Source organism: Petaurus breviceps, unplaced genomic scaffold (assembly GCF_028583685.1).
Source record: "Petaurus breviceps papuanus isolate PSGF00001 unplaced genomic scaffold, PetGlider_PUasm1.0 189, whole genome shotgun sequence".
In the NCBI taxonomy this organism is placed as follows: domain Eukaryota; kingdom Metazoa; phylum Chordata; class Mammalia; order Diprotodontia; family Petauridae; genus Petaurus; species Petaurus breviceps.
Window position 1 is genome coordinate 851,688 of NW_027185809.1, and position 19,732 is coordinate 871,419.

The following is a 19,732-nucleotide window of genomic DNA, read 5'->3' on the forward strand; positions in this document are numbered from 1 at the left end:
GCTGAGCTTCCTCCTGCCAGCACCCTCTGCTGACTCTGGGAAGGGGCAGAGGGATGCTGGAAATAGCGTCATTACCAGCTTTCTATTCCTTCTCCGCCAGTGCTGAGCTTCCTCCTACCAGCACCCTCTGCTGACTGTGGGAAGGGGTAGAGGGATGCTGGACATAGCGTCATCACCAGCTTTCTATTCCTTCTCCACCAGCGCTGAGCTTCCTCCTACCAGCTCTCCAGGTGAAGAAACAGACACAACCAAACGAGCTCTCTCTGTAACAGTCTTTGGTTCCTGTAGGTTTCCTGCTTAATCCCTTTCTCCTCATGTTCTTTTGTCCCTGTCCAACTCCATCTGACCCCATCCATCTCCTACTCTAAACCTTCCCATCCGTTCCACTGTACCTTCTGGAATTACTGTTGTGTAGTGAACAAATTTCCCTTCATCCTGGATCTCTTTCTCTCATGCTCTATCTGGCCCTCACCGAAACCTAACTCCTCTAATAATACCACAGTACAGGCCTGGCTGTCCTCTCCAGAACTGACTGGTCCTTGCTCAGCTGATCACCCTTACTCATCCTTGAGGGAGAGTCAGAATACTCTGCTCCTCATTGTTTCTTCCAGATTTGTCCTTTGCTTCCTTCACTCAGTAACCTTTCCTTTGTAGAAATCCATACTTATATTTTTCTTTTTTTTTTTTGTCTTTATTAATTTGTTTACTTTTAGTTTACAAGATTCAGTTCGACAGTCCCTTGAGTTTCAGATTTTCTCCCCTACCCTTCACCCCCCTTAGCCCAACCCCACCCGCATGTGGCATGCAATCAAGCATAGAATCTGCAAATACTTTCACATCAGACATTAGTCAGATTGTAAAAAAAAGATTGTAACTGATGGAATGAACAATGGGAAAGAAGAAACAAAACCAAACAAGAAAAAGAAAGAGAGCAGGTAGTTTGTTTCAGTCTGCCTTCAGACTCTGTTCTTTCTAGTTCTTTCTCTGAATGTAGACATCTCCTTCCACCATGAGTCCTTTGGGGTTGTCTTATAACCTTGCATGGCTGAAAAGAGTCCAGTCTATTAAAGTTGGTCGTCACACATACGTTGTGTCTGTAATTGTGTGCACATTTCTCCTTGTTCTGCTCTTCTCACTCAGCATCGGTTTGTATAAGCCTTTCCAGGTAAATATGAAGTCTGTGTGCTCCTCATTTCTTTTTTTTTTTTTTTGCTTTTTGGAGGGGGGGAGGGTAGGGCAATTGGGGTTAAGTGACTTGCCCAAGGACACATGGCTAGTTTTTGTGTGTATGTGTCAAGTGTCTGAGGCCAGATCTGAACCCAGGTCCTCCTGACTCCAGGGCCAGTGTTCTACTCACTGTGCCATCTAGCTGCCCCCTGCTCCTCATTTCTTATAGCACAGTAGTATTCCATTACATTCATATACCACAACTTGTTTAGCCATTCCTCAATTGATGGACATCCCCATCCAATTCTTTGCCACCACAAAAAGAGCTACAATAAATATTTTTATACATATGAGTTTTCCTCCCACTTCTATGATCTCTTTGGGATACAACCCTAGAAGTGGTATTACTGGGTCAAAGGGTATGCAATTATTTATAGCCCTTTAGGCATAATTCCAGATTGCTCTCTAGAATGGTTGAATTGGTTCACAACTCCACCAACAATGCATTAGTGTTCCAGTTTGCCCACATCCTTTCCAGCATTTGTCATTTTCCTGTTTTGTCATCTTAGCCAATCTGACAGGTGAGATGTGGTACCTCAGAGTTGTTTTGATTTGCATTTCTAGAGCATTTTTTCATATGCTTATAGATATTTTTAATTTCTACCACTGAAAATTGTCTGTTCTTATCCTTTGATCATTTATCAGTGGGGAATGACTTGTATTCTTATAGATTTAACTCAATTCTCTGTATATTTTAGAAATGAGGCCTTTATCAGAGACACTGGTTTTCTGATAATGCTTTCCCTTTTCCACTTCATTCTTAATCTTGGTTACATTGGATTTGTTTGTACAGAAACTTTACAATTTAATGTAATCAAAATTATCCATTTTGCATTTTATAATGCTCTTTAATTCTTGTTTGGTCATAAAGTCTTCCCTTCTCCGTAAATCTGACAGGTAAACTATTCCTTGCTTTCCCAGTTTGCTTTCAGTATCAGCCTTTATATCTAGATTGTGCACCCATTTAGACTTGATTTTGGTATACGGTGTTAGATAATGGTCTATGCCCAGTTTCTGCCATACTATATTCCAGTTTCCCCAGCAGTTTTTGTCAAATGGTGAGGTCTTCTCCCCAAAAGTGGGGTCTTTGGGTTTATCAAACAGTAGATTCCTATAGTCATTGCCTGCTGAGTCTTGTGTGCCCAGTCTATTCCATTGATCCGCTCCTCTGTTCCTCAGCCAGTACCAAGCAGTTCTGAGGACTGCTGCTTTATAATACAGACTGAAACCTGGTATGGCTAGTCCACCTTCCCTAGCATTTCTTTTCATTAATTCCCTTGATATTCTGGACCTTTTGTTTTTCCAAATGAATTTTGTTACTATTTTTTTTAGCCCCACAAAATAATTTGTTGGTAGATTGATTGTTATGACACTAAATATGTCATTTAATTTAGGTAAAATTGTCATTTTTATTATATTAGCTCAACCCAGCCATGAGCAATTGATGTTTTTCCCATTAATTAGATCTGACTTTATTTGTGTGAAAAGTGTTTTGTAGTTGTGTTTATATAGGTCCTGAATTTGTTTTGGCAGATTCTCAAATATTTTGTAGACTTCTACTTCCCCCAATGAATGTAAAAGGGGACTCTGAACAAACTTTGGAGCTACAGAACCCACAGAAAGACACAGAGAAGCTAACCTCCCACTGAGGACAGCCCAGCAGGCTGGCAGCAAGTGGCCAGCGCAGTGCTCTGGGAGCTGACCCTGGCCCTGTGCAAGCCAGAGGTTTTAGCCCCAAGGCGGCCTGACCAAGTACCCTCTGGAGGGACTTCAGATCACCAGCAGCTGTGGTGGTTTCCAGAATTATCAACGCATAGATGCTAAGGAGAAAGTGAGAGGTCCGTGCAGTGTGGACTTTGGGATCCAGTAGTTGGGAGCGTGTTGGCTTTTGCACCCGGGGCAAGAAGCGGCTGAGGCTCTGTGGCTCTCCAGCCACAGTCACTGGTGGCTGCTTTAGCTCCTGGCCTGCAGAGTGTAGGAGGACCAAGCGACCAGTCTGAGGAGTAATCGCTCTTGCTTTAACTTGCTTGGATCTGGATTGCAGTCTAGGGTGGAGGTCCTGGGGTGTGCCACCAGCTTGCCAGAGCTTGCGGAGGCTTCAGAGAGGGCACCCAACTAACACCTTCAGCGGCTGAGAAAACCCCAGCGTTTGGAACAAAGCTCCCCTGTCTGGTGGCAGAGTCCTACTGTGGCAAAAAGCCCAGGGGTCAAGTGACTGAGTGGCAAAATGAGCAGGCAAAGAAAGCAAAATAAACAGAGTACCCCAACTTTACACTCCTATTTTGGTGACAAAAAGGATCAAAGCATGGAACAGGAGGAAGACGGTGAAGTCAGAACTCCTGCACCAAAAGCTTCAAAGGAAAATACGAGCTGGTTACAGGCCATAGAGGACCTTAAGAAGCAAATAAGAGAAGTGGAGGAAAAATTGGGAAGAGAAATGAGAACGATGCAAGAAAATTATGAAATGAGAGTCAGCAGCCTGACTGAGGAAATTACACCTTAAAAAAATAGACTTACCCAAATATTTTGTGATGTCTACAGTAACTTTAAATGGGATTTCTCTTTCTATCTCTTGCTGTTGGATTTTGTTAGAAATATATAGGAATGCCAAGGATTTATGTGGATTTATTTTTTATCTTATATCCTGGAACTTTGCCAAATTTATTTATTGTCTCAAGTTGTTTTTTCCTCGATTCTCTAGGATTCTGTAAGTATATCATCATATCATCTACAATGAGTGGTGGCTTAGTCTCTTCTTTGCCTAATTTGATTCCTTCAGTTTCTTTTTCATCTCTTATTGCTACTGCTAACATTTTTAGTACCAGATTGAATAAGAGGGGTGATAGTGGACATCCTTGTTTCACCCCGATCTTATTGGAAATGCTTCTAGTTTATCCCTGTTGCATATAATACTTGCTGATGGCTTTAAGTAGATGCTACCTATTATTTTCAGGAAAACTCCATTTATTTATATACTTTCTTGTGTTTTTAATAGGAATGGGTGTTGTATTTTGTCAAAAGCCTTTTCTGCATCTAATGAGATAATCATGGTTTCTGCTAGTTTTATTGTAGATATGATCAATTATACTGATGGTTTTCCTAATATTGAACCATCCTTGCATTCCTGGAATAAATCCTACCCAATCAAAATGTATTATTCTTGTAATAAGTTGCTGTAGTCTTTTTGCTAATATTTTATTTAAAATTTTTGCATCTATATTAATGAGGGAAATTGGTCTATAATTTTCTTTTCCCATTTTGTCTCTTCCTGATTTAGGTATCAGTACCATATTTGTGTCATAAAAAAATTTTCCCAAATAGTTCGTAGAGTATTGGGATCAATTGTTCTTTAAATGTTTTATAGAATTTGTTAGTAAATCCATCTGGCCCTGGAGATTTTTTCCTCGGGAGTTTGCTGATGGCTTATTTGATTTCTTTTTCTGAAATGGGGTTATTTAAGTAATTTACTCCCTCGTCAGTTAATCTGGGCAATTTATATTTTTGTAAATATTCTTCCATTTCACTAAGATTGTCAAATTTACATGCAAACAATTGGGCAAAATAATTCCTAATTATTGTTTTAATTTCTCCTTCATTGGAGGTAGATTCACCCTTTTCATTTTTGATACTTGTAGTTTGTTGTTCTTTTTTTTTAATCATATTGACTAAAGGTCTATCAATTTTATTGGTTTTTTTTTTCATAAAACCAGCTCTTAGTTTTATTTATTAATTCAATAGCTTTCTTAATTTCAGTTTTCTTAATCTCTCCTTTGGTTTTCATGATTTCTAATTTAATATTTAATTGGGAATTTATTTTTTCTTTTTCTAGCTTTTTCAATTGCATGCCCAATTCATTGACCTCCCTTTTCTCTAATTTATTCATGTATGCACTCAGGGATATAAAACTTCCCCTAAGAACTGCCTTTGCTGCATCCTACAAATTATGGTTTGTTGTCTCATTATTGTCATTCTCTTGAATGAAGTTACTGATTGTTTCTGTAATTACACTCATTCTTTAGGATTAAATTATTTACTTTCATGGAGGCTAGGTTGCACAGTGAATAGAGCACCTGTCCTGGAGACAGGAGGACCTAAGTTCAAATCCAGCTTCAGGCACTTAACACACAAAAAAACTGGCCGTGTGACCTTGGGCAAGTCACTTAACCCCAATTGCCCTACCTCCTCTCCCCATCCAAAAAGTGGGAAAAAAAAAGAATTTTTTAGGCGGCTAGGTAGTGCAGTGAGTAGAGGACTGGCCCTCGAGTCAGGTCGACCTGAGTTCAAATCCGGCCTCGGACACTTAACACAAAAACTAGCCATGTGACCTTGGGCAAGTCACTTAACCCCAATTGCCCTTCAAAAAGCAAAACAAATAAAAATAAATTATTTACTTTCCAATTAGTTTGTCTATCTTTCCATGGCCCTTTATTGCATATGATTTTTATTACAACATGATCTGAGAATGATGCATTTAATATTTCTGCCTTTCTGCACTGAATTGTGAAGTTTTTTGCCCTAGTACATGATTGATTTTTGTGTATGTGCCATGTACCGCTGAGAAGAAGGTAGCCTCTCTAAAATTCTGTTTGCCTCCTTAACTTCTTTCTTGTTTATTTTGAGGTTAGATTTATCAAGTTCAGAGAGGGGCAGGTTGTGATCCTCCACTAGTATGGTTTTGCTATCTATTTCTCCCTTGATTTCTCCTCTAGGAATTTTGATGCTATACCTATTGGTGCATATATGTTAAGTAATGATACTGCTTCATTCTCAGTGGTGCCTTTTAGTAGGATATAATTTCCTTAATTATCTCTTTTAATTAGTTCTGTTTTTGCTTTTGCTTTGTCTGACATAGAGATTGATACCCCGGCTTTTTTTTTTTTACTTTAGTTGAAGCATAATGTCGTCTACTCCAGCCTTTTACTTTTATCCTATGCGTATCCCCTTGTCTCTTGTAGACAGCATATTGTAGTTTTTAATCTATTCTGCTGTCAGCCTCCGTTTTGTGGGAGAGTTCATCCCATTCACATTAACAGTTATGATTACTGTCTGTCTTTCCCTCCATCTTATTCCCTCCCCTATTTATGTTTTTGTTTCTTCCTTCTCCCTTCCCCTTAAAGTATTCCATTTGACCACCGCCTTCCTCGGTATTCCCTCCCTGTGCCCCCCCTCTTTACCTACCCTTGCCCCTTACTACTCTTTCCCTCCCTTCTAACTATCCCCTCCTTTTTACCCTCCCCCCTTACCCTTCCTACTACCTGTAGAGCACAGTGGATTTTCATATTTAACGGAGTATGTTATTCCCTCCTTGAACTCAAACCGATGGGAGTAAATTTCATACAGTGCTTCTGTCCCTCCCTCCTTTCCCTTTTGTATAATGAGTTTTTGTGTCTTTTCATGTTAGAATCCCAAACTTAACTGATTATGTTGCTCCATCTTTGAACCAGAACCAATGAGAATGAAGTTCATGTGATGTTTATCTCCCTTCCTTCTTCCCTCTACTATAGTATGTTTTTATACCTCTTTTTGTGGTATAGTTTACCTTTGTCTGCCTCATCCTTTCCTTTTATCCCATTATAGTCCCTTTTTGCCCCTTAATAAGGGTTTTTATCATGAGATTAGTTCCTTTATACCCACGCCTGCTATGTATGTATATCCCTTTTAAATGTTGTGATAATTATATAAATTTCAATATTGACAGATATCTGCTCCTGATATAGGGATATAAACAGTGTGCTTTTACTGAATCCCAAGTTATGTGTGTATGTGTGCGCCTGTGTGTGTTTCCCTTGTTTACCTTTTTGTGTCTTTCTTAAGTGTTGTCATTGGAGATCAGATTTTCCACTGAGCTCTGCCCTTTTCATCAGAAAAGTCTGGAAGTCCCTTATTTCATTAAATGACCATCTCCTTGCCTGAAAGATCATGCTCAGTTTTGCTAGGCAATGACACTTCTACTCAATCGGAATTATGATAGTTGTAGAATATTGAGGCCCCAGGTTATTCTCTCTCCTTTCTCAATGAAATCAGCATTTGGCTCACCACCTTCCTCTCTTTTGCTCCAGTGATTTCATTTTGATGTCGATGTTCCCTCGCACACTTCCAGATTCCTCAGCCTCCTCAAGTTCTAATGTGCCCTATTCCTTTATTCATCCCATTTCAGCCGTGCGGAGGGTTGATCGCACATTAGATCTTGCTGTTACCCAGAAGCACTCACCTCCTAATTAGAAGCTGACATTTCTCATCTGTGACACGCCATGATTCCATCTTCGCCTAAGCTTTATTTCTCCTGCATTTGTTCTGCATCCTCATCAAGACCTCCAGTCCTTCTACCTGTCAGTATTTTCTCCATCAAATATCCCTGCTCTGAGGCATTCTAAGAGTGGAAATCCAAATTACCCTGAATATTAAATAGAGTATAGGAATTATTTTTTCAGAATGAAGATATATTTTTTTTTTTTGGAGGGCAGTTGGGGTTAAGTGACTTGCCCAAGGTCACATGGCTAGTTTTTATGTTAAGTGTCTGAGGCTGGATTTGAACTCAGGTTCTCCTGACTCCAGGGCCGGTGCTCTATTCACTGCGCCACCTAGCTGCCCCTTGAAGATATATTTTCAATAATCCATTCACACTTTGTTTTTCAGGTCAAAGTGAATTGGTTGCCTTGAATCTTGTTCTTTGGGACAGCCTACCCTTAAATCTGATCAGTGACTGAGAAAGTTTTATACTATCTGGAGCCTCATCTGGGGTAGTCATAAAATGAACTTGTAATTTTCCTTTCACCAAGGCAAATCAAAAAGAGAATGCCATTCTTAGCCCTGTCTTCCTTCCTTCTGGCCTTTGGAGGAGGCATGGGGAGTGATTTTTTTTCTCCCCTAGAAAACTTCTCCAGGTGGATATTAAAAAAAAGAAAATCTAATTCAGTAAACATGAAGTGCCTCCTATAACCAAACTCTGATAGATTCTTGTGGTAGATAGAAAAATGATGCAGTTCTTGCCTCAAGAAGCTTCCATCCTGTAGAAGAGAAGGTCATGACATGTATACCAAGAAGTATATTGTGGGGTTGAATGTGTTAGGGACGAGAGAGTTCCAGATAAAGTACTGAAGTCTGCTATTGTTTTTATCGTTATTTTGATTTTTGTTTTAATGATCTTTATTTTAGGTGGTAAAACGGTTTCGTGATGGTGGTTATAACACATTGGTCTCTACGTGCGTTGGTGAAGAAGGTTTAGATATAGGAGAAGTTGATCTAATAGTCTGTTTTGATGCTCAGAAGAGTCCAGTTCGTCTTGTACAACGAATGGGTAGAACTGGCCGCAAACGTCAAGGAAGGATAGTTGTTATTCTTACAGAAGGAAGAGAAGAATGTGTACGTATATCCATAGGTGTATGATTTAATGGCTAAAGTTTAATAGTTATATGCAGTACAAAATGAAACTTTGACAAAGTTTAAGAAATCTGGGAAGAGCTTTGATTAATTTTTCTCATTGTATATTTCTAACAGCTTCCTTTTGCTTTTCAAGGAGTGTTAAGCCAAATTTGTATAAATTATTTTTTGTATATATTTGATGATATTTTAGTATCCCCTGTTTAATGTTTATTGTAATCTATAAACCTGAACTATAAATTCATTTTTTCTTGTGAACATAAAGTGTATTTGAGATAGCAATTTTTTTTTTACTTTTGTTGACTTTTGTTAAGAGTTTTAAAGTTAGTCACTCATTTTCTCAGCTTCAACTCTTTAATTTTTTATTTGGGTAATGGAATCAATTTTGTTCTTTATGAATAATAATTTATGTAGTCTTTGCAATACCTTTTGTAAAACTTTTATTTCCTTAATAACTATTTAGAAAGTTCTAGCACATTTTAGTGTTAGCTCAAATTTAGTCATAGGGTGCTCTTGGCAGCCAAAATAAATCATGTATCCTGAAATAGCAGGGAGGTATTAGATTAGGAGTTGGAATACCTGGGTTCTATTTTTTTTTTCTTTTTGGAGCAGGGGAAGGCAGGGCAATTGGAGTTAAGTGACTTGCTCAAGGTTACACAGCTAGTAAGTGTTAAGTGGCTGGGGCCGGATTTGAACTCAGGTCCTCCTGACTCCAAGGCTGTATTCACTGTGCCACCTAGCCCGCCCTTCTGGGTTCTATTCTTGACTGTGTAACTAACTAGTCTGTAATTTTATTACTTTCTCTATGTGTGAAATGGGAATAATAAATCTGGGTTGGTCAGAGTTAGGAAATACCTTGAAAAATATAACCCAGTATATAAATGTAAATTAGTTTTGTTATTGCTGTTAGTTCTATTATCTTAATAGTAGAGATATTGCTAAAGTTCTTTTAATCAGTATTCAGTATTTTTGATTATGGAAAAGAGATTGCCTATTTGTTCTTCTGAAAGGAATCTTAATGCTTTCTCCAATAGAACAGATAGTTGTAGTGATTTATGAATTGTTATAAATCATAGATTAAGAACTACAAAGAGGCCTTAGCTACTATGTGTCACAACACCCCTCCCCTCACTCCTCTTATTAAACAAATGAGGCAGCTGTGACCCAGTCAAGTGAAGGGATTTGCTGAAAGTTTTATAGCAAGTGACAGATCTAAGATGAGAGCCCAGGTCTTTTGACTCTAGATTCTGCACTCTTTCTGTTACACTACTTTGCTTTATTAACTATACTAAATCAACTTCAAAAGAGATACAGTACTCATTCTAGATTGCTGTTACTTAGATGAAGCTGTAGTATAATTCACATTATTTGCCTTGACGTATAAGCATATAGAATAAAAATCTAATATCACAGTGTGTCAGAGACATAAATCTGTCTTGCAACATTCATGCTATAAAGGAATCCAGTGTATTGTTAAATCTTTCATAATGAAAATTTAACCAACCAGAATCCCCAGTTGCTCAGATTCTCTTATTTCTACACAAAATCTGCAGTGTTGTACATTGATCGTTTATGTTAATGGGAATGAGACTCCCACAAAAATCTTATGAATTAAAAATAGATTAAATTATACACAGTACAGTGGATATACTGAGATAGAGATATGTATTCCTATATTAAACATTTTTGATGGTAATTTAAAAGGGGTCAGGTAGAATAATGACCTCTTTATGTCTTAATGGGTTATATAATGTCATCCATCATCATTATTTTCTTGTTGCCCTTTAGCTAATGAAAAAATTCACTTGACCAGAACAGTTGTTAAGATATTGTTTTGTGTTTTATCTAGAATAAAAGTCATACTAATAAGAACAACTTCTGTTATTGCAAAATGGTAATTACAAAATCATTTCTAACATTAACTTTTTAAAAAAAACAGGCTTATAATCGAAGTCAGTCTTGCAAAAGAAGTGTTTATAAAGCTATTTCTGGTAACAGGAAGACCTTTCATTTTTACCAAGGAAGTCCACGTATGATTCCTGATGGAATTTATCCAAAATTATACAAAATGTTCATCACTGAGGAAATTTATGAACGAGCAAAGCAATCTAAAATACATAAAAAATCATCTGTCTTTTCATTTGGGGATGGTAAGTTGTAATTTTTCTATAATTGAATTTATTCCAGTCTTAATTCTATTGTAATTAAAAGCATATGCCTTTTTTTTTTTTTGCCTTTTGGAGGGCAATTGGGGTTAAGCCACTTGCCCAAAGTTACACAGCTAGGTTTTTTGTGTGTGTGTGCATGTGTGTTAAATGTCTGAGGCTGGATCCGAACTCCAGTGCTCCTGACTCCAGGGTTGGGTCTTTACTCACTGCGCCACCTAGCTGCCTCTAAAAAGCATATGTCTTACTGATAAAACAACTTTAGTTTGAAAAACTCATCACAAATTTTAAGCTGCAATAACATTTTTCCCTTGAAGGATGTTATCCATTGCTAGAGACTGATCCTGTAAAATACTGACAGAGACCTTAACCATAGCATAACAAAATAAAGTTATTTGCTGATTGATAGCTAGACATAAATACTGGTTTTAATATTGAGAAAAAAATAGATACAGGGGCATTACTGCTATCAAGAAAGTGAAAGACCTACAGATACCAGCATTATATGAAGGAGAAAGGCTTCTGACTTCATGTCTCAATCTGTATAGTTATCATTTTTCATTTACTTATTTTGTTCTGTGTGATTCATAGACTCACAGACTTAGAACTGGAAGGGGCCTTAGAAGCCTCTAAATCCAGTTTTCTCAGTCTAGAGATGAGGAAATTAAGGTCCAAAAGGTTAAGCCATTTGTCTGAGATTATATAGGTAAAATGACAAAGCTGGGATTCGGACCTAGGCCCTCTGCCTTTAGACTTAGTCCTGTCACCAGTATACTGTGCTGCCTTATTGGCTAGGTCACACTCTTTGGCATGGTGACAAGACTGTTCCAGTAGTCTTTGAAGTATCCTGGAGTGATCTTATTTTTGTTTTCTTCTGTTCATTTTACAAATGTTTTGTGGACCCTTTTTCCTTATATTGCTGTTACTGTCATAATCCCACTTTTCTCCCAATAACTTCCCCACAAAAATAAAATAGTCCCCTCTTTTGATAACTAAATATAGTCAAAGCAAAAAAAAAAAAAATCCACACATTGTGTCAGAAAATGTGTCTCATGTTAACACCTTGCTGTAGGCTGCTTAGTGTCTAGCACTAAGCACTAAGCATGGAGGCGTGAATAAGAAATGACCAGGCCATGTGGGTAGTTCAAGGAAGAACCATGAACTCCATTTATTGATTCTTAGGACAAGGTTTTTATAGAACAATGAGACAAAGGAAGGGGACTCAAGTTTTCTTATCATTACCTTAGTCTGTTGTATCCTGGAAGTAGCACAGAATAGATAATTTGATAAAGATTTATTCTCTAGGTGCCAGAGAGTTTTAGGAAGAGTCAGTTAGTAACTCTTTTCATATGCAGTCCGTTACAAAGGATGCTCTGGAGAGCTGGCTTCAAGGCTTAAGCCAGAATAGTGATCATTTTGTAGGGCATTTGCATAGCAGCCAACCATCTAAAAATAACTAAAGTCTTGGGGAAGAGCCTATTGGTCTTAGAACTCAAAACAACATCCTTTTAAGTGTAACCCATAACAAAGAACTCAGGAGCTAACTTAACAAAAAACCTAACAAAAAAGTCGCATCTCAAGGAGCTCTTTGATATTAAAGTCCACTATCATAGAGCAATTATCTGAGTCCTGGATCAGGCCTCTTTGGCTCCCCACAACACCTCGAGTTTATTATGGAGTTGTGGTTTTTCTTTACACTTAGTTTACATTATTTTGATCAAGGTTTGTAAGTCTTTCAGAATTGTTTTGCTTTACAATGTAGTTGTAAAGATTGTAGTTCTGGTTCTGCTTACTTTACTGTCTCTTCATACAGATCTTCCTAGATTTCTCTGATCATTCTCTTTTTTCATTTCTTATGCCTCAATAATAATATTCTATTGCATTCTTATCATAAGTTATTTAGCCTTTCCAGGTGATGGACACCCATTTTGTTTATAGATACTTGCTAGGACAAAAATTCTGCTATAAATGTTTTTGTGCATATGGATGCTTTCCAAATTTTGTCTTAAATTATTTTTGGGTATTTACATAGAAGGGGTATTTTTGGTTCATAAGGTGTGAATGAATGAATGTGAAATAAGTTTTGTGACTTTTGGGGTGTGGTTCCAAATTCTATTACTAAATGGTTGAACTAATTCATAACTTTACCACTAGTTCCTTGGTGTGCCCATCCTTTAATGATTATAATTTTCCTTTAAAAAGAAAATAAAACATTTTTCCCTTGTCTAAGGTAGGACCTCAGAGTAGTCTTTAGACTCCTGTTTTATTTAGTAATTTGAAGCAGTTTTTGTATGGTTGTTAATAGCTTGCCTTTTTTTCCCAAATCAACAAAAATTTATTAGAGATTTAACATAGAGAGGCAAAAAGTAAGAACATATAAACAGTATCGTCTGATAAAGAATTTGTAGATTATAATTAAACCCTAGACTTAGGTAATTTAACTGTATACATTCAGGTTTTGTGTAGTAAATGAAAACTTAATTACAATTTAAATTTATTCACTATTTAATTTTAAGTTTCTTACCAATTTCACCTTAGCAGATTTGCTTTAAGAAAAATGAAGTCATAAAATTAGATATGGTTGTGTGTGTGGGGGGAAGTGAAAACTTCTCAGAACTTCTCTCCCCCTTCCCACACTCCTTCTGCTGTTAATCAGCAGCAAGCCCTTTCAGGAGGCTTTCAGATTTCCTCCCTTTGCAGGCCCCTCCTCCCTTTCCCTTGCTGTCAATCAGCCTCCTTGGTGGGCTCCTCTGTTGTTTACCATTGGGGAAGATTTTTGTGCAGAGACTTGAGGCGCCCCCCACCCCACCTGACCAATGGGAGAAGGGACCCCATTAGGGTATACATTCTTTTTTTCTTTTTAATTAATTTGTTTGTTTACTTTTAGTTTACAGGATTCAATTCCACAATTCCTTGAGTTTCACATTTTGTCCCCCTCCCTCCCCTCTCCCCCATGGTGGCATATAGTCAAGTATACATTGGTCAGATTAAAAGTCATATAAAGACAGATTGTATCAGATGGAATGAAAAATGGTGAAGAGGACATAAAACCAATCAAGAAAAGGAAAAAGATCAGGTATTTTGCTTCCATCTGGTTATAAACTCAGTTCTTTCTAGTTCTTTCTCTGCATGCAGACATTTCTCTCCATCATGAGTTTTTTGGGATTGACTTATATCACTGCATTGCTGAGAAGAGTCCAGTCTATCAAAGTTGGTCATCACACATATGTTGTGTCTGTAATTGTGTACAAATTTCTCCTGGTTCTACTCTTCTCACTCAGCATCAGTTTGTATAAGCCTCTCCAGGTAAATATGAAGACCGTCTGCTCCTCATTTCTTATAGCACAATAGTATTCCATAACATGCATATACCACAACTTGTTCAGCCATTCCCCAATTGATGGGCACCCCCTTAATTTCCAATTCTTTGCCACAACAAAAAGAGCCGCTATAAACATTTTTGTACATATGGGTCTTCCTCCCACTTCTATGATCTCTTTGGGATATAACCCTGGGAGTGGTATTGCTGGGTCAAAGGATATGAAATTATTTATAGCCCTTTGGGCATAATTCCAGATTGCTCTCCAGAAAGGCTGGATCAGTTCACAACTCCACTAGCAATGCATTAGTGTTCCAATTTGCCCATATCCTCTCCAGCATTTGTCATTTTCCTGTTTTGTCATCTTAGCCAATCTGACAGGTGAGATGTGGTACCTCAGACTTGTTTTCATTTGCATTTCTCTAATCAGTAGTGAATTAGAGCATTTCTTCATGTGCTTATAGATAGCTTTAATTTCTCTGAAAATTGCTTGTTCATATCCTTTGACCATTTATCAATTGGGGAATGACTTATAGTCTTACAAATTTGACTCAATTCTCTGTATATTTTAGAAATGAGTCCTTTGCCAGAGACATAGGTTGTAAAGATTCTTTCCCAATTTCCCACCTCCCTCTTAATCTTGGCTACATTGGCTTTGTTTGTACAGAAGCTTTTCAATTTCATGTAGTCAAAATTATCCATTTTACATTTTATAATGTTCTCTAATTCTTGTTTAGTCATAAAGTCTTTCCCTCTCCACAAGTCTGACAGATAAACTCTTCCGTGTTTTCTGAGACTGCTTACAGTATCAACCTTTATGCTTAGATCATGCATCGGGTATAAATTCTTGTCCTGCCTTTTGTAAAGTGCCCCTTCCTCATGATTGGTCATGGGGAAGACCACCTTCTTCACCTGGGGAAGAGAATAAATTCCTGTTCCTATTCTAAGAGATCTCAGTGTTCTTGATTAAATTTTGGATTAGATCTTTCATCACACACATGGTCTCTTGCATTATAGAAAGTAGAGATGGATTCAGGACTCTATGGAGAATAAAACATACCATAGTCCTTCCATTCTGTGTAGCTTCTCTTCTTGCAGTGATTTTTGTAATGAAAATACTTGAATGGTGACTGTATGAGTTAACTGTGCCCCTTGAAATACTAAACCCAAACCTTGAATTTCCCCGTTTGAAGCATGATTTCTTCATAATCTCTATTTATTTCATCGACATATGTTGTATCCAAGATGTTCATCAGCACTGAAGCAGGATTTGCCTGTAGTGTTATGATAAGTGTAATTTCAGGAGGGACAGGTAAGACAAGAATAATAGGGACAATAGGCAGAGAGATAGATGGGTACAATTTCATTGGTAAAATATGGGCATGAGAAACAAATCCATGGACATTTTCTATTTCTAAAACATTTTTCCTTGATATATGAATCAATTCTGGACCTGTCTCCCTTTGCATTCAGTTATTGAATGTGGTTTGAAGAATCTTATTAGGTTCTTACTAGAATTTCTTAAATTTTTTTTTTAAAGCAATTGGGGTTAAGTAACTTGATCAAGGTTACACGGCCAGTCATTTCTGGGTGTGGTGCTGTGTATCTGAGCCCGGGATTCAATCCAGGTCATCCCGACACTGGAGCCAGTGCTCTTACTTGCTGAGCCACCTGGCCGCCCCTATTTACTAGAATTTCTTTAGTTCCTGATTCTCTATAATAGATGTTGGCACCTAAGTTTTCATTTTTTCCTAGTGGTCTTCATGAATACTGTAAAAGGAGTGGATGCCTTGAGAAAGTGATTCTTGTTGCCTTTAGGAATATGATGACTCCAGAAATTCCACTATTGGCTTCTTCAGAATTAACCAATTACCCATTGTTCTACTTAAATGAAACCACATGATATTTATAAACTTTATCTATAAATATCTTGTGGTTTCATTTATAGTGGGAATGTCAATATTGAGATTATTCATTTTCTCTAGTGATAATTAGATTATTGAACAGTGAGACTTAACATGTATGCTAGGGGTGGGGAACCTGCAGCCTCTAGGCCACATGTGGCCCTCTAGGTCCTCAAGTGGCCTCAAGTCTTCAGGTTCCCCACTCCTGTATCTTATATCCTTCATGTCCCCCCTCCCCCCCTTTTTTTTTTGCCATTCTGCCTCCATACTGCAAAAGTGGAATGAGGTCTATTTTATATTAATCTAATGTACCATGTCATTCACAGAGATACTGTATGTCTTTGGTCTTCTTCTGAATGTAGTAATCATATCAGAAAAGGAAATAAAACTAATTTGGTATAACTTGTTAGTGATCAGTGCATTCTTTTTATTATTATTTAAATTATTATATTTTTATTTTTTTTTTATCTTCCACTTCTAACTATACACTAACTATTCACTGGGATGGTTCTATCCTTAATTTTATCATCCCCCTTAAGTTTTCTGTTTCTGTGTTCAAGAATTCTGAAATTCCTTTATCCAGTCTTTATCTTTTAAATTCTGTTTCTTCCTGTGTCTACTATATCTGAACATATTCTTCATCTTTGTAGTAACCTCTATTCCTTCCACCCTTCAGAACTTTACCTGTTCTGGCTGTACTTTCTCTCCTCCCCAGTCTGAACCCTTTGATGAACCAGGTCAATTCCACATTATCCTCTATGCTCAGATCTTAGTTTGTCCTATTCCTGGTCACAATTGGCTAAACTCTGCCTGTGGGTTATTGTCACTATTTTCCTACTTCGTGTACTACTGAACACATCTACTGTTGGGTCTCCTACCAAATTTATGTCGTCTGATCTCAGCTGGGCCCTCACTATAGCGAGGCCGTTTTCTCTTCCTTTCATTGAATCTTTTCCCCTTCCAAATGTTGTCTCTCCTCTGACATTCCAAGGCTGAAGACATTACATTCTTTTTTAAATGTGTGCAGACTATCTGTTTAATAAACACTTGTGGAATTTTATTGGGTCTTGATTTTGAGTTTACTAACTATATTTTTAAAAATTCCATTTTTTTCTTTTTGAATATTTTGGTAATGTTTGTTCTTTACTAGCCTTCTAATACTTTCCCTATTCTCCAGAATTTCTAAAAGTTTACCAACAGAAGCTTTAAGATTTGCAAGTCTCAAAAACCTGAATTTATCTAAATGTGACTACTTGTTGTTATATATGCTCTTGTGTCTCATTTTTCTTTTTACGTTGTTTGTCAAATAATTTGACGTTTATTCTCCTTGTTAGAGAAAATGGAAGTGAAATAATACCTGAGCAATTGCTTTTTCCCCTCTGTTACTTCTTAATATTTTACTGTCTCTTCTAGGCAGTTAGTCACTCCCTTTGTGATTGGTCTTCCTGTTTTAGTCATAGCTTAATAAGTACTTTTTAATTATTGCTGACATTTTATTGGGAGCCTCACCTTGTTTGGGGTTTTTCTGACACTTATCGGGTTCATGGTTAGGATTTCTGAAAAAAATGTAATTGTTTATGTGCTTTGGAATCATTCGGGGTCATGGACTGGCAACAGAATAACAAAGAACCCCAAGTCTGTCTGGAGAGGAGAAATAGGGCTAATTTTGAGTGTCTTTATGGTTAACAGATGTTGGCGAGGGAGTTGTGAAGGGGATTGATGTTCAGACTAGAGAGCAGCATGAATTCTAGGAAATCCTACACTTGAGCAGATAGATGTAGAATAGCTTCTAATGAGCTAGACTCAATTCTGCCGTTTTGAAATGGATGAAGATGTGAAGGATAACTTGCAGTGAAGTTTCCCCATTCTGAAAAATCAACTCGAGTGGCTTCAGCATCCACTAGGCCTAAATTTAGAAGTCACCCAACCTTACAGGAATCTGGGGCTTAGAGCAGTGGAGACCCTCTCCAGGCCACCTCAGCACACAAGATAGGCCAAATAAGGACAAAACTGCTTTCCTAGCCTTGCATTGGACACCCACGTGTTTCTGTGCCCTTTGTCTCTGAGATAGATTCCTGCACTTAGATTGTGAGCTGACGTCCCCACCAGTGGGAGTGAAGGCCAGCTGGGGAGGTATATAACCCTGGGCTTGCTTCCACATGTTGTTCTCCCTGGCAGATGCCATTTGAGGGACAGGGGCAGGGTCCTTTCTCATGAGAAAGAATAAAGATCTTTTCAGATCTCAGACTCAGACTCTGAACTCTTTCATCTCACACAAAGATGATTTAAGATGGGAATAGTCAGTGTTGCAGTGGGACAGCACTGGTGTCTATAAATGAGCACGTTAATTCAGCTCTTCCCTGGTTCAGCCATTTTGAAGATAATTTGTGATATGCAAAGACAGTGAGAGAAAAGGGTAATGCCTTTGCCCTAGAGATCTCATGAGAAAAGTTGCGTGTGAAGAATTCAGAGAAGCATGTGAAGATTTATATGAAAGTATACAGAATGAAGAAATCAATATGCATATTGACGTAAGGAATATAAGTGGAAAGAACCTGAAACTTCTGAAACTGAATACTGTGTGATTATAATAGCCAAGCTTGGCTCTGAAGAAAGGATAGAGGGCTGTGATCTTGGAACTGGATGTAAACTGCCGTCTGATAGATGACACTGGTTAGTTTTGCTGAACTGCTCTTTTATATTCCCCTTTAAAAATTAATTCTTGGATGCAAGGGATTAGTTGCTGGGTAGGGGAGGAAAGAGATATTTGGAAATGTAGGTGATATAAAAGCAAAAAATAAGAACATTTTTTTAAAAAGATGAAGCAAAGAATACATTATTTAAAAATATTTGATTATTTCCTTCTTTTACCCTTCCATTTTGATACATATGAATTCGTAGACATTGAAATCTGGCTTACCAAGTGTTGTAATTCATTATCCATTCATTGCTTCCTGCCTTTGCTAAGCCCTGATACTACAGACGCAAAATTGTTAAAAAGTTTTTTTTTGTTACTGCCTTTGCTTTTACATTACTTTCATTTTCAAAAGTATCCCTCCTGGAACAAAAAAGAAAAGAAAACAAAAACAAACCACGTAAGGGGCAGCTAGGTGGTGCTGTGAGTAGAGCACTGGCCCTGGAGTCAGGAGGACCTGAGTTCAAATCCCGCCTCAGACTTATCACAAAAACTAGCCGTGTGACCTTGGGCAAGTCACTTAACCCCAACTGCCCTCCAAAAAGCAAAAAAAAAAAAAGTATCCCTCCCCAGACACCTGCCCTTGTTAGAAAGAATAGACTAAAGAGGAAATAAAACCAGCTAAGAAAAAGTAATAACCATGTCAACTGAGACTGACTGTATATGCATCATTCCATACCCATAGGGCACCTCACACTCTCTGCCAGTTAGGCAGGAGGACACATTTTCTTGTTTCTTAGGGACCGAGCTTGATCATTATAATTTCAGATCATTCACACTACATTGTTGTCATTGTTGTCATATTGTTGGGTTTTTTTGGTTCTGCTTGCTTCATTTTGCAACAGTTCCTATGAATCTTCCCACACTTCTTTCATACTTCTATTCAGTAGGTTTTTTTTCTTACAGCCAGAAAAAGTGTTATTACTTTTAACATTATTCTGTAGCTAAGCCAAAGAGCACATCCACGAGCATTTATTTAGCGCCTATGATGCTCCAGCCACTGTGTTACAAAGAAACTAAATAAGTTCCTGCCCTTGGGGAG

At 37.7% G+C, this 19,732-nt stretch overlaps 1 protein-coding gene across 1 annotated transcript in view; it reads left to right on the forward strand.

Moving 5' to 3' along the window:
* Window positions 1–19,732, forward strand: part of FANCM (FA complementation group M) — a 67,527-nt gene that overhangs the window by 25,978 nt on the left and 21,817 nt on the right. The window contains exons 10-11 of the mRNA XM_069091778.1: window positions 8,383–8,589; window positions 10,547–10,757. Of these exons, the coding sequence (XP_068947879.1) occupies window positions 8,383–8,589; window positions 10,547–10,757 (418 nt within the window). The remainder of the gene's footprint in view (window positions 1–8,382; window positions 8,590–10,546; window positions 10,758–19,732) is intronic.